Source organism: Carassius carassius, chromosome 4 (assembly GCF_963082965.1).
Source record: "Carassius carassius chromosome 4, fCarCar2.1, whole genome shotgun sequence".
Classification (NCBI taxonomy): Eukaryota; Metazoa; Chordata; class Actinopteri; order Cypriniformes; family Cyprinidae; genus Carassius; species Carassius carassius.
Window position 1 is genome coordinate 39,798,735 of NC_081758.1, and position 15,868 is coordinate 39,814,602.

The following is a 15,868-nucleotide window of genomic DNA, read 5'->3' on the forward strand; positions in this document are numbered from 1 at the left end:
TAGCATGCGTACTAACATATTGGCTGTTTATTAGTATTAACAAATTAATGTCTTATTCTGCATAACTGTATCTTAGAGCCCTTAATTCGAACACATACCTAAATTTAACTACCTTCACTATTAATAAGCAATAAATCAGGAGTTTGAGGGGAAATTGTAGTTAATAATAGTGAGAACTGGTCTGAAAGCTAAAGCGTGAACTTAATAATTAAGGTTTAATTATTCATTATTAATAGTTAATAGAGATTTACATTGTATTTGATTAATTATATTTTTGTCACTGATTTTAAAACATTTCAGTAAACTTTAGTCTAATCAATTCAAATCATAGTTTGTTTTCTCTGTTTATTCATATCCAAAGAGAAAGACAAAGACGTCTGCTATGGAATTAAAAAAAATGAGGTAGTTTGCTACTTTTTCAATTCTGAGACGAAACAGGGTGAAATGTTAAACCATAATAAATTACCCTCATGTATTTTATTTTATGCAATGAAACCACAAGTTCAACAAATGGCACCATAAAGTCTATATAATTGTCCACCATACTATAACTTTTTGAAAACACTTTTTTTCTTTAAACCATTACATTTAAAGGGATAGTTCACCCCCCCACCCCCCACACCAAAAAAAACCCCTCCTAATTTACTCTTTCATATCATTCCAAACTTGTTCTTCAAAACACACATAAAATAAAAGATCACTAAATAAAGGGAAGTCAGTGGGGTGCAGTGTTGTTTGCACCCAAAAGTATCTTCTTTTTTGTTCCATAGAAGAAAACCATACAGGTTTGGAGTGTCAGTAGATGGACAGAGTATTAATTTTTGGGTGGATTATCCCTTTAAAGTACCTTCAGTTTTTTTTTTTTTGTGGTTTTATTTCCAAATTTAGCTTTGTGTTGGTTTAAAACTAAAGATTTGACCTGTTTTTGTCCTCTGACTGAAATCTCTGCTGTAGGCTGTCTCTGTCATACCGTGGCTGGTCTGATCATGTTTTCACCACTGACATGATTCATGTGTTTTGTTATAAAAGCATTTGTGGGTTTTAGACAAATTCATCTTTCCCATAAGAGCTCACAATGACAAGATTAAAAACAAACAATAGGTTGAGCCCCCGAGTGTGTTTTCAATCAAGCCAAGCCAACCACCTTGTGGTTAAATTTCTTGAAACAAACATGTTTACTGGAATTAACAAGACTGATCTCTTCAGTCTAGGTCTGACTTCCGTCTAAAACTGCAAACCAAATGTGAAATTACAGAGAAAAGGAACGTAAATGCCAACGATTTGACACCAAACGCAAGGTATAATTAAGTCATATATAAATATGCAGTTCTGTTCCACTTTCAGCACAAGACTGACAAACTTGGAATATTCTTGCATTTTTCAGGAGTTTGAACAAAAACGGTAATATTTTACCAATTTATACTTTCATATCCAGAGCACATATTTTTTTAATGTGTAATGTTAACTAGTAATCTTGTTGCCCATTATTGATTGTTTTCATTATTAAGATGAATAATTTTCATTCTCTAACAGGGAGAGACGCTTAATAAAAGATGGATGGTTTGGGACTAGCACTGTTTGGAATATTTTTAGTGTCATTCACAATTTCTACACCGGTAAGATTATATATTTTAATATTTACATTCAGACTGTTTATGCATTCTCAAATTAAGCATGGTTACTTAAGTGAACTACAGTAGGTAATTTAGGTTATAAGAAATATATATATATATATATATATATATATATACATACATACACACACACAAGGATACTATTTGTGATTTGTTTCTTTTAGTCAATTGTTAATCCAAACTTTATTCTATATATTGTGTCTATGTAGCTAAACACTTTGAATTCATACCTTGTATGAAATGTACAAGATCATATACCTTTGTAAACATTTAAAACCCATCTAAAGCCTTTGCTACTTAGTGACTTTCTATAGTATTAAGCCTCAAATGTGACCCTGGAGCACAAAAGCAGTCTTAAGTCACTGGGAGATTTTTTTTGCAATAGCCAACAATACTTTGTATGGGTCAAAATTATAGATTTTTCTTTTATGCCAAAAATCATTAGGATATTACAGGAAGATGTTTTCATGTTCATGTTCCATGAAGATGTTTTGTAAATTTCCTACCTTAAACCTACCTACTTTGTGGTCCAGGATCATTGGATTGTGTTTTTATTTTAAATTATAACAAAGTAAAATTTGAATGGTATTACGATATTATACTAAAACTAAAATTTAAATAATGGGGAAAAACCCTTAAGATAACACAGCACACAGAATAACATAAGTGGACTTTGAATGATTAATTGCCACTGTGAACGATTACGTAATTGTTACATCCATAATTGTAATTGCGATTAGAAATTCGATTAATTGTGCAGCCCTAACATGAAACCTATTGATTATCTATCTATAATCCTCTGACAGGTTATTCATTATGACAAGTCAGCAGAATCCAGTTTTGAATCCTCTGAATCAAATGAGTCGAGCTCCTCTGAGGAGGTCCCAGTACTGAGGACGACATTAAAACCCATTGAGCTGAACACCATGGGACCAGACGATCCGGGGAACAATCTGCACCAAGCCATCGAATCTACCCCACATCCACACCTTGAGCAGACCACATTGCTCCCTTCCCTCACAGAACAAGAGGTTGTGGAGTTCGACTTGAATATAAGCTTCGTTACTCTTGAACCATTTGTGCCAGTTACTGGAGGACCAGATGCTGAAAGACCGCTGACTCCAAACGTCACCATCCCAGAACTGCAATTGTACACGATCCCGCTCACCAGTCCTGAGGAAAAACCTGTCAGAGGAGATAACATTTAATCAGTCAGTGTGTTGAGTATTTACTATACTTGTCTATTCCCCAAAACATGGTGCTATAGGTGGAGGTGGCTATAGGTACCTTGATAAGAGGATGACCAACCTTGTATCATCTTCACTGTTCTTCAGTAGCATTTTTCAGTTGAGCTGAATTATCTTCAGAATTACACAATATCATTTTCAGATAATATGGTGTCTTTTCATTTACAATTTTTAATTATTAGCTGAAACGGTATTTCTTAAAAAAGTGTGAAAGTTATATAAAGCAAACCACAAATAGGCATGATGCATGTTAGACTAAGTTTTTCCAGGAACTATGCATATTCAAAAAGTAATAAAAACGTGCAAAATAATGTAGCGTCAACTCATTTCATATTAATTCATAAAAAACACAGAATAATTCCTTTTATATGGTAATTGTCATCTCATTCAGACCCATGTTAAAGGAATGCACTGGGTTCAGTACAAACTGTTGTTTTGGTATCATTTATATACCGTTATAGTTTTTAATATTTTGAATTTGTCAAGTTTTTGTTTTGTGTTCTGACATGTATACAAGTCTTAGTTATACTGTTAGTTCTAATAAAAAAAAGAGATGTGTAGCTGAAATAAATTTGTTTTTTTTTTCAGTTCATCTTTAATTTTATTTCAAGTAATGATTTTTTTTAACATCCTCATTGTGGTCGTCCATTGAAGCAAAAACGCTGCATTCTAAAAAATATGTTCTGTGAATGTCCCCTTAAACACTTACCTGGAAAACATTGACACAGCATGCATTTTGCTGTGAAAATTTGTAAAACGGTTTCTCAAGCAGCTCACAACATCTTGTTAATATAGTGAAAATATAGCTGCTTGCAGCAATTTCACATTAAACAAATTTCAAAATGTTGGCCCGATGGTTTGTCTGATCCAAACAATCCATAGACACCAAGATCAGGATATTCTGATAACATGTTCAAAAGTTATAATCAAAAATATCAATTTCACGTATCTTATGGCCTGTAGGCTTATGTAGGTGGCGCTGTTCCCAAATTTGACTTAGGCCCTCAGATCATGGTTCTGACAAAGCATACCAATTTTCATTTCAAATTATCAAAAAGTGTCCGAGATACAGCCTCTGAACCAATTACGGGTCATCTCTCCTGTGACTAAAAGCTTGTATTTCACAACCCTTTCAGTGAAGGCGAGCTCACCATTCACTGCTGCCAGCTAAACTCAAGACTAAAGATATGTGGAGGCCACAAATAACCCACAGCTGTGGGACAGTAGTAACGGCAGATCTTAGGTGTATCATATCAGGGGAGTGGACTGATTTGTGTTGTGAACCCGTGGGTGTTGCAACCATTGTATTTGAAGTGCAACAGAAGTTCGTTTTGAAAAAAGAAAAGAAAACCGAAATTTAATTCTCAAAAATGCCTGAATGTCAGTATTAAGGCCTGTTCACAACAAGGACGATAACTATAAAGATAACATTAAAGAAATAGTTCTAAAAATCGTTCTCAATATTAAAGAATAGCAGAATCCACACTATAGCTATAAAGATGAAGGCACATAGAAACGATATCATTGGAATCATTTTCAGAACCATTTGTTTTCCAGCTGATGAACGATAAAAACATTAACAGCCATTTAGAATCAATCCTGCTATAATGCGAGCTCGAGAGTTTTAAGTGGCAGACGAGCGTGTGCATGGAATAAACAGACGATATCGTCCGCTGGTGTGGACGCTAATACAGTATAGTTATCTTTATAGTTATCATTCTTGGTGTGAATGGGCTTTTAGAAATATCAACAATTTCTGGAATCATACTCAATGAATCAATTAAAAAGAAGCAAGAATTACAGAGAACGACATTCTTTCTAGAAGACAATCTTCAAGAACCATTGAAAAAAAAAATAAGAACCAAATTTTTTTTAAATAAGATTGCTAAAAAACATAATATGCAATGTGATCATTTTATTTAATTTCTTTAATACAATGTTTGTTTCTTGTCCAGCGTTAATCAATAAATAGCATTAAATCATTTTAAAATGAACAAAAGTTCGGCGATGATGTCCACTGGCCCTGAATGAATATCAGAGCCCATGCTGATACATTATATTAAAGATAATTTTCCTTAATATGAACCAAAAATGCTCTTGATAGATACTGAGGATTCAGTCAACAAAGCAGCTTATCCTCTTAGCACAAGATTATCTTTAACATTCTTAATGACAAAATTAACATATACAGATGTTGTGAATCTCACACACCTGACTCTTCACAGACAGAAAATTAAAGAAGCCTCAAATATGCTCTTATCCTTTTTAATAAAGCAAGAACAAAAAGAGCAGTTGTACAGCAACGTGAGAGGAGAGCTTGTATTTCTATATATATATCAGTTCTGTAAAAGCTTAACTGAGAGCTGGTTTCTTTCGCGGTGCTCTGTGTCGGGCTCTTCTTCAAGTGGCGGCTCCTCAGACTGTCATGTGTTTACAGCAGGGGCCCCGATCAGCCCGCCGTCCTGCGCAGTGTTGTAAGAGCCACAGGAGCTGCATTTCAGCCCCAACACGTGGAAGGAGACAGTGCAGTGAGCCTGGCAGTCATTGCATATGATCTGTGAACATAACGCATGCATTCATAAAGTGTAGCTGACTTGTAAAGGGGAATCTCACAAGAACAGGTCATAATTTCACCGTTACATCAAAGGAAAAAAGAATACTTCTACATAAATAAAAGCTAACCAAATGAATAAAAGAAACTAGATTTAGGACCATTTATGATTGTGACCAACACTTTTTTTGTAATTCCCAATAATTCTATTATTCTAATTTGTGTAAAACAGTAAAAAGTATAATAACTTTGTTTATTAGTAAATCAGTATAATTAAAGACAAATTCTACTGTGAGGAAAAAATAAATATATTACAATTATTTAATTAGAATGCAATTTTTATTTCAGAAATAAGAACTGGTGAATCAGAGGAAATGTGCTTAACTGAACTGTCATGAGGGGGGGGGGGGGTATGGTCCCACAAGAGGTGTAATTTTATTTTGCAATATATAAAGAATTATTCTAAACATAACTACTATAAATAAAACTACAATATTATAGAACATTTTTATGAAATATGACAAAAGTCAGGTTTAAAAAAGCTATTATAAATCATTTTTGTTCACTGAAATAAAATCTAAATATTATATGAAATGCTCGAATTAAAATGAGGAATGTTTCCAAGTTAAAAACTAAAATGACTAAAACTGAAAATTAACAGAAAATGAGAGTCAAATAGAAACTATAAATTTTCAATTATGATAAATTAATTCATCATGATCAATGTATCACTTATTATCGTAAAACATCATGCTTTTGGAATTAAATATTGAAAAAAGCATGCAAACAAACGGCCGCTTTTATCATGTTTGTTTTGTGATTGCACTAGTTCCAGTGACTTATTTCTTATTCGTTTTGTGATAACTTCTCTTTGTCGGTGAAATGATGGGGTTTTGTGACCTTGTTCCTGAGAGGCGTGTAAAGGGCAGGTTTTGGTGAAGCGCAGCTTGTGGTCTGACGGTGGAAACACAGCACTATTTTGGCCCCGGTGCTACAGGTCTGAGGTCATTAGTACCGCCCGGCCTATTTGAAGCACTGGCTCACACTGGTCTTCACAGTACAATGACCAAAGTAGATATAGCCACATCAGAGCCGAATCTTTTGGCATTTTTCAACCGCAGGATATGAGCACATCTCACAGACTCATAAACCAACATTCAATTCTGCTTGTGTCTGCATTGCTCCTCATTTGAATGTTCATTTAGATAAAGTGTGTGCTAAATGAATACATGTAAATGATGATGGCTCTGTTACCCTGACGGTAGTGTCCCGGTACTCTGTGGGCATGGGAGACTGGGAAATTTCCTTATCTCTCTCTTCCCAGAACTCCTTCATGTTGAAGACCGAATGCATGCACAGAGGACAGCGGTAAGAACTGCGGGGCAGACAACATGAACTCGCCTCAGAACATTATCGTACAGGTTCATGGAGCGCAGTGAGGATCAAAACACGTAAACACAGCTCAGAGGGGCAACATGTTACTGTGCAACAGATGAGTGTGACACTTCTGGAGTCTATGAAGAATTAGCAGCAAGTCATAAGAAATGATTTATGCAACTATCACAAAAAAAAAAAACATCATTCCTTACCCAGTTATGCACATGTTCTCAAAGCATGTTCTGCAAGCAACAACAAACAAACAAAAAAAAGTGTTTTTACATTAAATCACATTCATTTGATGGCACACAGTACATACACTATGATCTTAAACATACGATTTCAGCATTTTTAATAGAAAAGACGTTTCCTATCAAATATATTGAAGATAAATTTAAAAGTGTTTGGAAGCATTTAAATACAGTTGTGAATCTACCCAAATCTATCATGTTCTATTCATTACTTTTTATCATTGACAGATATTTGTAAATTAAATTTTTTAAGAGTCTTCAAAACTACCGTATTTTCCGGACTATAAGTCGCACTTTTTTTCATAGTTTGGATGGTCATGCGACTTATAGTCAGGTGCGACTTATCAAAACTAATTTGACATGAACCAAGAGAAAACATTACCGTCTACAGTCGCGAGAGGGCGCTCTATGCTGCTCAGTGCTCCTGTAGCCTACCACTGAAATCACAGAGTGCCCTCTCGTGGCTGTAGACGGTAAAGTTTTCTCTTGGTTCTTGGTTCTAAATAAATGCGATTTATAGTCCAGTGCGACTTATATATGTTTTTTCCTCATCATGACGTATTTTTGGACTGATGCGACTTATACTCAGGTGCGACTTATAGTCCGAAAAATACGGTATACACTTCCGTTCAAAAATTTGGGATCAGTAAGATTTGTAATGTTTTTTAAAGAAGTCTCTTCTGCTCATCATAGATGCATGCATTTGAAATTGATTGCGAAATATTATTGCAATTTAAAATGTTTTTCTATTTTAATATACTTTTAAATTTAATTTATTCCTGTGATGCAAAGCTGAATTTTCATCAGCATCATTATCCCAGTCTTCAATGTCACATGATTCTTCAGGAATCATTTTAAAATGCTTTTATTTTGGAACCTGTGATACTTTTTTTCAGGATTCTTTGATGAATAAAAAGTAAAAAAAGAACAGCATTTATCCAAAATATAAATCTTTTGCAACAATGTACACAACCATTAATAAGTTTGGGGTCCGTATTTTTTAATTTTTATTTTTTTTAAAGAAATGCCTTTATTCAGCAAGGATGTGATAAATTAATAAAAAGTGATGGTGAAGACTTATATAGTTTAAAAATATTTCTATTTGAAATAAATGCTCAAAAACACAGATTTAACATTTTACGTCAAAAAGATGTAGTTAATAGTGTCCAAACCGGTAGTTAATATTACTAGTAATAATCAAACACTCACTTGTGTAGCAGATGACCGCAGGGGAGCACATGAGCCCCTATTCTGGACGAGTGGATGTCCTCCATACATACAGGACAGTTCTGCCTAGACACATTCTCAACACACTGAAACAGCAGGCACTGATTAATATTTCACTACTAACTACAAAACAATCAAGCAATGTTCAAGAATCAGGAAGAGACATTACCTTGTGATTATCTTTAAGATCAGTGGCTAAACATAAATTGCACTTCGCACAATGGAAGTATTTCTCTTTCGGGCCAATTCTGAAGGTAACAGAGAAGAAGAAGGTCAATGAGAATCTAATGTATATATTGAATAATGAAGACACCTCTAGTTTGTACGTTGTTTCGCATGTTTTGTTTATTCATTTGCTAATGCAAACCTGCATATCCCGCATAGCTGGCAGTGGTACTGCTTCTTGTCTTTATCAAACAGATGGCAAACGTCACAGTAATACTCCCCGAACTTCACCTTACATTCTTTACATGTTTGCCGAGCCTGAAAAACAAGTATGCACAGCAGCTTTAAATATTATCAGAGATATGTATTAAGAAAAAGGTTTGGTGAGATTCATCCAAGCAAAGTCTATTTTTATTTAGAATTTAAATTGCTTAAATATGACTTTACCTCTTGAATAGTATTGCATGCAGCACATCTGACCTCTCGGACCTTAAAGCGGTCCATCTGATGGTTCTCTTCACCATCATGACAGAGTCTGCAAACATAAAACTTCCCACAGCAGGGCGCCTACAGAGAGAGAGAGATCACAAACACATAACAATATCAATGCACGTGCAACAGTCCAGTTTACTGCACGAGAACATCACTGCCATCAAACAAAACTCTTTATTTACTTGTCCCTAGCGAGCATAGCGTTGAGTCTAAACTAACATATCGACTCCGTTGCCTTTAAGGCAACACTAATTCGATTTTAGTAAAAAATTAAATAAATAAAAAATCTTATACTGAACATTAAAACCCGTCAATAGGTCTTCAGAGATGTTTATTCCCATCAGTTAGCTAGTGTATGCTAATTAGATTGGTTTCAATCACACGTTCTCGCGCGACAAAGCCTGCATTTAACCAAATAACCGAGCTAACTCTTTGATATCGGCAAGCATGTGCGAAACAAAAAGTCTACATGTAACGTGTAAGTACATGTCGCTCACTTTTAACAAACAGCTCCGAACGTAATGCACACATCCGTCTGGCGTGGCGGCCATGTTTCATTTAAAATGCTAGAAATCTTTATTTAAAAGTCCTTTGACATTCGTGCTCGGGGTTCTCTATCTATTCTATCGAACTACAAAAGGGAATAAAACAAGTTCTATAAATAACATAAACTATATATGCATTTTTTTAACATGAGAAAAAATAATTTAATTGAATAGTTTCATAGTGAAGCTTTAATTTTACGATTTTTTAAAATATTTTTTTTTATGAAAACAGAATATTTTGGAAGATACCTAAGTGAAATCTACTTAATGTGTAGTCCTAAACAAATTAAATACTGTTTGTAGAATTGCATTACATTTCCTGACTATATACGGTTCATTCATGGGATTCTGTAAATCTAATCTATCTATCTATCTATCTATCTATCTATCTATCTATCTATCTATCTATCTATCTATCTATCTATATGTATATCTATGTATCTATCTATTGTAATATACTTATAATAATTATACATATCATTTATTCCTGTGATGCAAAGCTGAAAAGTCTTCTGTGTCACGTAATAATGTTGGAAACGAAAAGCGTCCAAGCTTTCAAAAAACACATTGCTGGATAAATAACCACATAGAATTTTTAGACAAGTTAACCAACAAGTTAAACTTAACCAGTTAAGTTTAAAAGTGTTTTAATGCCAATATATACAGGGCCTAAAATTTTAACGTGATTCTATCAGGTCTGAATAGTCTAAAAGGTCAAAAATAAGAGTGATATTATTACTAATATGTCTGTTTTTCATGAAGCCCGTTTGAGATTCATGAATAATTTTATCTAGACCTGAATCCGTATTTAAGAGAGTAATGGGTCTCCAATTCCAAGGGATGTTTTTCTGTCTTATCAGGGAGATTGAGCCTTGTCTCAACTGTGGCTCTTTCTAATTTATACCAGCCAGAAATGTTTTCTGATATATACCAGAGATGTTGATAAAATTCAATCAAGAGGCCATCGTCCTGAACCCCTTGCCTTTTTTGTATGTCGCAGAGCTAATTGCAATTCTTCTCTCTTAAGGTCACAATGATTTTCTAAGTCATTATTAATCATTGGAATAAAATTTTTAATATGGTCAGTAAACAATCTGCAGATATCATAATCTTGTCACAAACTAACCACAGCTTTGCCTGTTCCGAGGACGAAATTAAAGAGAAGGGGTGATCTGCTATCAGATCTGCTCCTACATTAGCCAAGTCACTTAAAAATCCACTTCCTCTCTATAGCCTTTGCAATTGTAGAAGGTTGACTTTTATTGTTTTTATGGTTTTGTGTTGTTGTTTTATGATGTGATTTTTCCCTTACCAAAATGTTTTATTAATGTCTGTTTAGCACTTTGGTGCAACTCCTTATTGTTTGAATAGTGCTTTATAAATAAATGAAATTAAATTAATGAAATGACAGTGACAGACTCTCTAAGATTAAAAATGTACCCATTCTTTCCCTAAATGATTGCTTAATCTAATCTATTGTGAATTTAAGTCCTTAAGAGTCTAAAAGCCGCTGAATGAACTTCATGTTATAAAACTAGCTAACATGTTCAGTCAGGCACTATGTTATGTTATACAAGATTATTTTGTGTATTGGTTCTATCTTGCATCCCGTGACCCTTTTATATGGGGGGGGGCAGTTTTGCAATATAAAGAGATATAGGACTAATACACATAAAATAAAATAAAAATAGAAAAGTGGAATGGATTATTTCTGAATAAGTGATAATCTAACAGATACCACAAGTTGCTAAATATTTATTCTTTCATTCTTTTTTTTTTGTTTTCCCAAAGGACAATAGATATTTGCAAGGAGAATAAGTCATGAACATTGTGGCAATATAAGAAGCACATGCCAAAAATGTACCTGCAAAGTTAACAGGAATAATTATCTCAGTAATTAAACTTAACAACACACTCTTTTGACAATTGGAAACAATTTTGGCGAATTATTGGCTGATTTGTATGAATTTAGGGGTGAGGTAAGGGTAAAAATTAAGGTTCATAATTAATTTTTTCTAAAGATCCAATGTTCCATCGAAATCACATAGTAAAAAATCATATAAAAATCTCCTCATTGTTAAATAGGTGTGTTTTCTCAGGAGAACAGGTTGGAACTTAAGGTTTGAAAGTCTTAGTGACCTGGTTACCTTAAGTGACTTTATCTGGCATTATCTGTCCTTCTCTTTCCATTGTTTCCAAAGCTAGATTCATGGAGTAATGGCTGCTGAAAAATTCAGCTATATTTGAAAATGTATTAAAATAGAAAACAGTATTTAAAATTGTAACAATATTTCCAAATTTTACTGTTTTACTGTACTTTTGATCACATAAACACAGCATGGTTAGCCTTTCAAAAATAAAAAATCTTAATTACTCCAAACTCTCTCTCTCTCTTTCTCTCTTTCTCTCTTTCTCTCTCTCTCTTCAATAGTTTCCTAGTTTAATTCATGGATTTTTCACGCCCACTAATTTCTTTGTCTGTTTGGGTGCTTGTTTAAATCTAACTATCATTATCCTGTAGTAAATATGGCACTCTATTTCTAACTAATGTGGCTAAAAAGCCTCTTGTTTAGAACAAGTTTATGAATAAGCAAATGGGTGTTTAAGGGGGTCTTAAACTCATCTTTAACTTGGTAAGAGCATTCATTCATGGACACATGGCAAGCATGGCATTTCAAAGAACTCAAAGCAGACATAACAAACAAGCAAAAGCTTAAAGGATCGTGGCATTTAAGTTGAACTCTTAGCTCCTTATAGAGAGCATTAGAGCTCTGGCTCTGTCTCCTGTTTGCCTCTTTATACTTAAATAAGGTAGATTTAACATCAGTAAAGCTCTGAGATTTACAGTTGTACGGTACACTAGCTATCCTCCTCGAGGAGGATAGCTGAGGACTGAAAGGATGTTCAACTTTCAGAGAAACAGGAGACAGAGCCTTTTTCCCAACTGCAAACTAGCAACCTCTGAGTCAACAGACGACACTGTTCCGTTCGCTAAACAGTGTTTGTTAAAACAGTGGAGCTCTTTAGGCGAGCTACAGACAGATATCTATGAAATCTTCGGTGATGATGAGGAGGTTGAGAAGCATTCGGAACCAACACTGTGGCTTGCAAACGCATCACCCAGCAGGAATTGCATGCTTAACCTCAACGTTGGTGGAAAGTCCTACTGTATCACCTACAAAATGGCAGCAAGATACCCACAGAGCAGAATCGGCCGTCTGGCAACCTATACAGACCTCAACATGAAGTTGAAACTCTGTGACGACTACGTTGTAAAGGACAATGAGTATTTCTTCGACCGAGATCCAGACGTCTTCGACAGGATCTTCAACTTCTACAGGACCGGAGTGCTATGGATCAAGGATGAGCTTTGTCCGAGGAACTTCTTGGAAGAGATCAATTACTGGGGCGTTCGGATTAAATACTCACAACGGTGCTGTCGGATCCTTCTTGAGGAGAAACATGATGAGTTGTGCGAACAGCTCAAGGTTCAGAAGGAACTGGAGGAGGAGGTGGAAATCGAAGAAAACGAGAAGGCGTTTGATAACATGTTCCTCGGCAAGATGAGACGCTCGCTTTGGAGCTTCATGGAGAAACCGTTCTCCTCGATACCAGCTAAACTAATGGCGGTCACTTCGAGTATGTTTGTGCTGGTGTCACTGGTTACGATGACTTTGACTACGGTAGACGAAATGGAGAACATGGCATCTGCTAACGAGTTTAGCGGAAAGACATATGGAGAGCTTGTAGAGACTCTATGTATAACCTTCTTCACCTCTGAGTACCTGTTGCGTCTAGTTTCAACCCCAGATATCAGTTGCTTTGTTAAGAGCATTCTGAACACGGTTGACCTCATGGCCATCCTGCCGCAGTTTCTCCAATTTGCTCTTGAAAGCATTGAGACCTTTGGTTCTAGGAAACAAACCACTGACGTGGAGAATGTTGGTCAGGTGAGCAAGGTGGGACAAGTGTTACGAATCATGCGACTCATGCGTATTTTTCGGGTTCTGAAACTGGCGCGTCACTCAACGGGGCTCAGAGCGTTTGGCTTCACGTTGAGGCAGTGCTACCAGCAGGTGGGATGTCTCTTCCTCTTTATCGCCATGGGGATCTTCACATTCTCTGCCATGGTTTATACTGTTGAACACGACGTCCCTCAAACCAAATTCATCAGTATTCCACATTCTTGGTGGTGGGCATCTGTAAGTAAACTTTATTTCTATTAATCATGCAGATATAATATAATTGGTGTTGAATTTAGTTGAATTGCTTACTCTCATGTCTTTTAAAACCAGTATTACTTTCTTTTTTTCTGTGGAAAATAGAAAAGGAGATGTTTAAAGAATGGTGGGTTCTGGAAGTAAAATACCATTAATTTTGTCTATAGGGGAATTGGTTTTGAAAGATTACTGTGAGCTCCACAGTTGTTTAATTGACAGTGTATGCTAATGTTTAAGCGATCAGTATAGATTATTCCAACAAATTTTATAATTTCATTTTATATTACAAATAATCATGTTTAAGAGTGGAATTCCTCATGGAAAACTTCATTACCCATAATTCTGCAGATAAATCTCTAACAATCCGAATCGTGACAAGCAAATTGTACCAAAAGAATTGGCCACTCACATGAGGCATTGGTTTGATGTAATTAAGTCAGTCTCCCTACACTCTAAAATTACTTAAGCATTTGTATGAATAATATCTATATTTAGCAATAGATATGTGACCCTGGACCACAAAACCAGTCTTAAGTGTCATTTTTTAAAAATTTAAATTTATACATAATCTGAAAGCTGAATAAATAAGATTTCCATTGATGTATGGTTTTGAGTCTGAGGGTGCAAAAAATTTTAAATACTGAGAAAATTTGTCCAAATTAAGTTATTAGCAATGCATATTACTAATCTTAAATTAAGTTTTTATATATTTACGCTAGGAAATTTACAAAATATCTTCATGGAACATGGTCTTTAATCAATATCCTAATGATTTTTTGGCATAAAAGAAAAATCTTAAATTTTGACCCATACAATGTTTTTTTGGCTATTGCTATATATATTTATATATTCCAATATTTTTTAATACTTCTTTACTTAGAAACAAAGTCTCTAAACAAATTGCTCTTTTCCATAACAGTGACAGTGAATGGGGAAGTTGCAAGTTTCTCACACAAAGCTACTATACATCCTCAGACTTGGAAAATCAAAAAAAGTATTTTGAACTACTTTTATTAAGTTTTTGTGCTTTACCACTTATGGCCTCCATGCACTTTCACATAAGGTTGGGTAAATGATGAGAGAACTGTCATTTTTATCAGTTTACCAATATTTTCTCGTTCCAGGTTAGCATCTCTACTGTAGGATATGGTGACATGTATCCAGAGACCCTTTTGGGGCGGATATTTGCCTTTGCCTGCATTTCCTTTGGGATCATTTTGAATGGCCTTCCTATCTCCATGCTCTTTAATAAGTTCTCTGATTACTATGCCAAACTGAAGTCTCATGAATATACTTCCAACATGAAGAACAGAGGGAAGGTTAACTTCATCCTGAGAGCCAAGAGAAAACTCACAGTGTGTGGCTGCATTGAAACTAATGACACTAATGTTTTGTAGACACTAATGAAATCGATTGAATCTTGTCTGAATGAGATCATTTTCTAAAAAGCCTCTTATCTAAAAGTGCCAAGTGAAATTTTAAAACACAAGTAATAAATAACACGGATTTAAATTATCAAGTGGTTCATACTTACAGTCTGTTATTCCTCACATCTTGTTCCTGGTGATTTATCAATTGTTTAGATTTCATTTCATGTATAATTCTTTGACAATAAAGTTATGCTACAGCATTAAAGTAGCCTACATTTTAATGTTTGGACATCATGTTTTTCCTTAATTTTTGTCTGGTTAAAGAATCACATTTAGCCACAATACACTGATGCTATCCTGCATTATCTTCACAGTTAACGTTCTACTGTACCTTACCTGGCCTTTTGAATTTGACCTGACTGAACAAAAATAGAAGATTAATCTAATTTATAGAGTTCCCATGACGTGTCCACTTAACTGAATTAACACTGTATTTAGCAACCAAAAACCCAGCGATTCCTTATTTGTTACTTGTTATTGAGACCATACAAGCCTTTGTGTTCAGTTCAATTTCAAGTCATTTTCAGTTAATTTTTTCTTGTTCCAAAGGTATGGAGTCAAATTAATGCAACAACAGTGCGCTCTTCAAATTTGTCAGTAAAATAATGTTAATTAAAAATACTTACACCAGAAATTAAAACCGCGTGTGGATGCAAAACCTTTTTCACGTGCGCGTGCACAAAAGATTCTTGTGAGCATGCGATAGTTTCTTTTTTGCAGGTGTATTTT

The 15,868-nt window shown here is 34.8% G+C and overlaps 2 protein-coding genes across 3 annotated transcripts; one reads left to right on the plus strand and one right to left on the minus strand.

Moving 5' to 3' along the window:
• Nucleotides 1–4,781: 4,781 nt before the first annotated feature.
• Nucleotides 4,782–9,558, minus strand: LOC132131579 (RING finger and CHY zinc finger domain-containing protein 1-like). Of its 2 annotated transcripts, none has more exons than XM_059543644.1 (8): nt 9,442–9,558; nt 8,900–9,019; nt 8,655–8,770; nt 8,457–8,535; nt 8,270–8,373; nt 7,022–7,051; nt 6,687–6,807; nt 4,782–5,436 (listed from the first exon to the last, which is right to left on the minus strand). In XM_059543644.1, the coding sequence occupies exons 1-8, from the start codon at nt 9,493–9,495 to the stop codon at nt 5,305–5,307; spliced, it is 756 nt and encodes a 251-aa protein (XP_059399627.1). In that variant the 5' UTR covers nt 9,496–9,558; the 3' UTR covers nt 4,782–5,304. The 2 variants fall into 2 exon arrangements, with proteins under 2 accessions (XP_059399627.1, XP_059399635.1); XM_059543652.1 differs by lacking the exon at nt 9,442–9,558 and adding an exon at nt 9,244–9,367.
• A 2,752-nt stretch (nt 9,559–12,310) lies between these two features.
• On the plus strand, nt 12,311–15,342 carry LOC132131597 (potassium voltage-gated channel subfamily V member 2-like). The gene is made up of 2 exons (XM_059543662.1): nt 12,311–13,691; nt 14,834–15,342. Exons 1-2 carry the CDS (start codon nt 12,390–12,392, stop codon nt 15,104–15,106), a joined length of 1,575 nt encoding a protein of 524 aa, XP_059399645.1. The 5' UTR covers nt 12,311–12,389; the 3' UTR covers nt 15,107–15,342.
• Nucleotides 15,343–15,868: the final 526 nt, after the last annotated feature.

Bases quoted from the DNA above. Each gene is read 5' to 3' on its own strand.
- LOC132131579 (XM_059543644.1), bottom strand. From the start codon at position 9,495: ATGGCCGCCACGCCAGACGGATGTGTGCATTACGTTCGGAGCTGTTTG. The intron at 8,374-8,456 runs GTAATGTCTCTT...CTGCTGTTTCAG, and splicing joins ATCTTAAAGATAATCACAAG to TGTGTTGAGAATGTGTCTAG. The intron at 6,808-7,021 runs GTAAGGAATGAT...TCTGCCCCGCAG, and splicing joins GAGAACATGTGCATAACTGG to TTCTTACCGCTGTCCTCTGT.
- LOC132131597 (XM_059543662.1), top strand. From the start codon at position 12,390: ATGTTCAACTTTCAGAGAAACAGGAGACAGAGCCTTTTTCCCAACTGC. The intron at 13,692-14,833 runs GTAAGTAAACTT...TTCTCGTTCCAG, and splicing joins ATTCTTGGTGGTGGGCATCT to GTTAGCATCTCTACTGTAGG.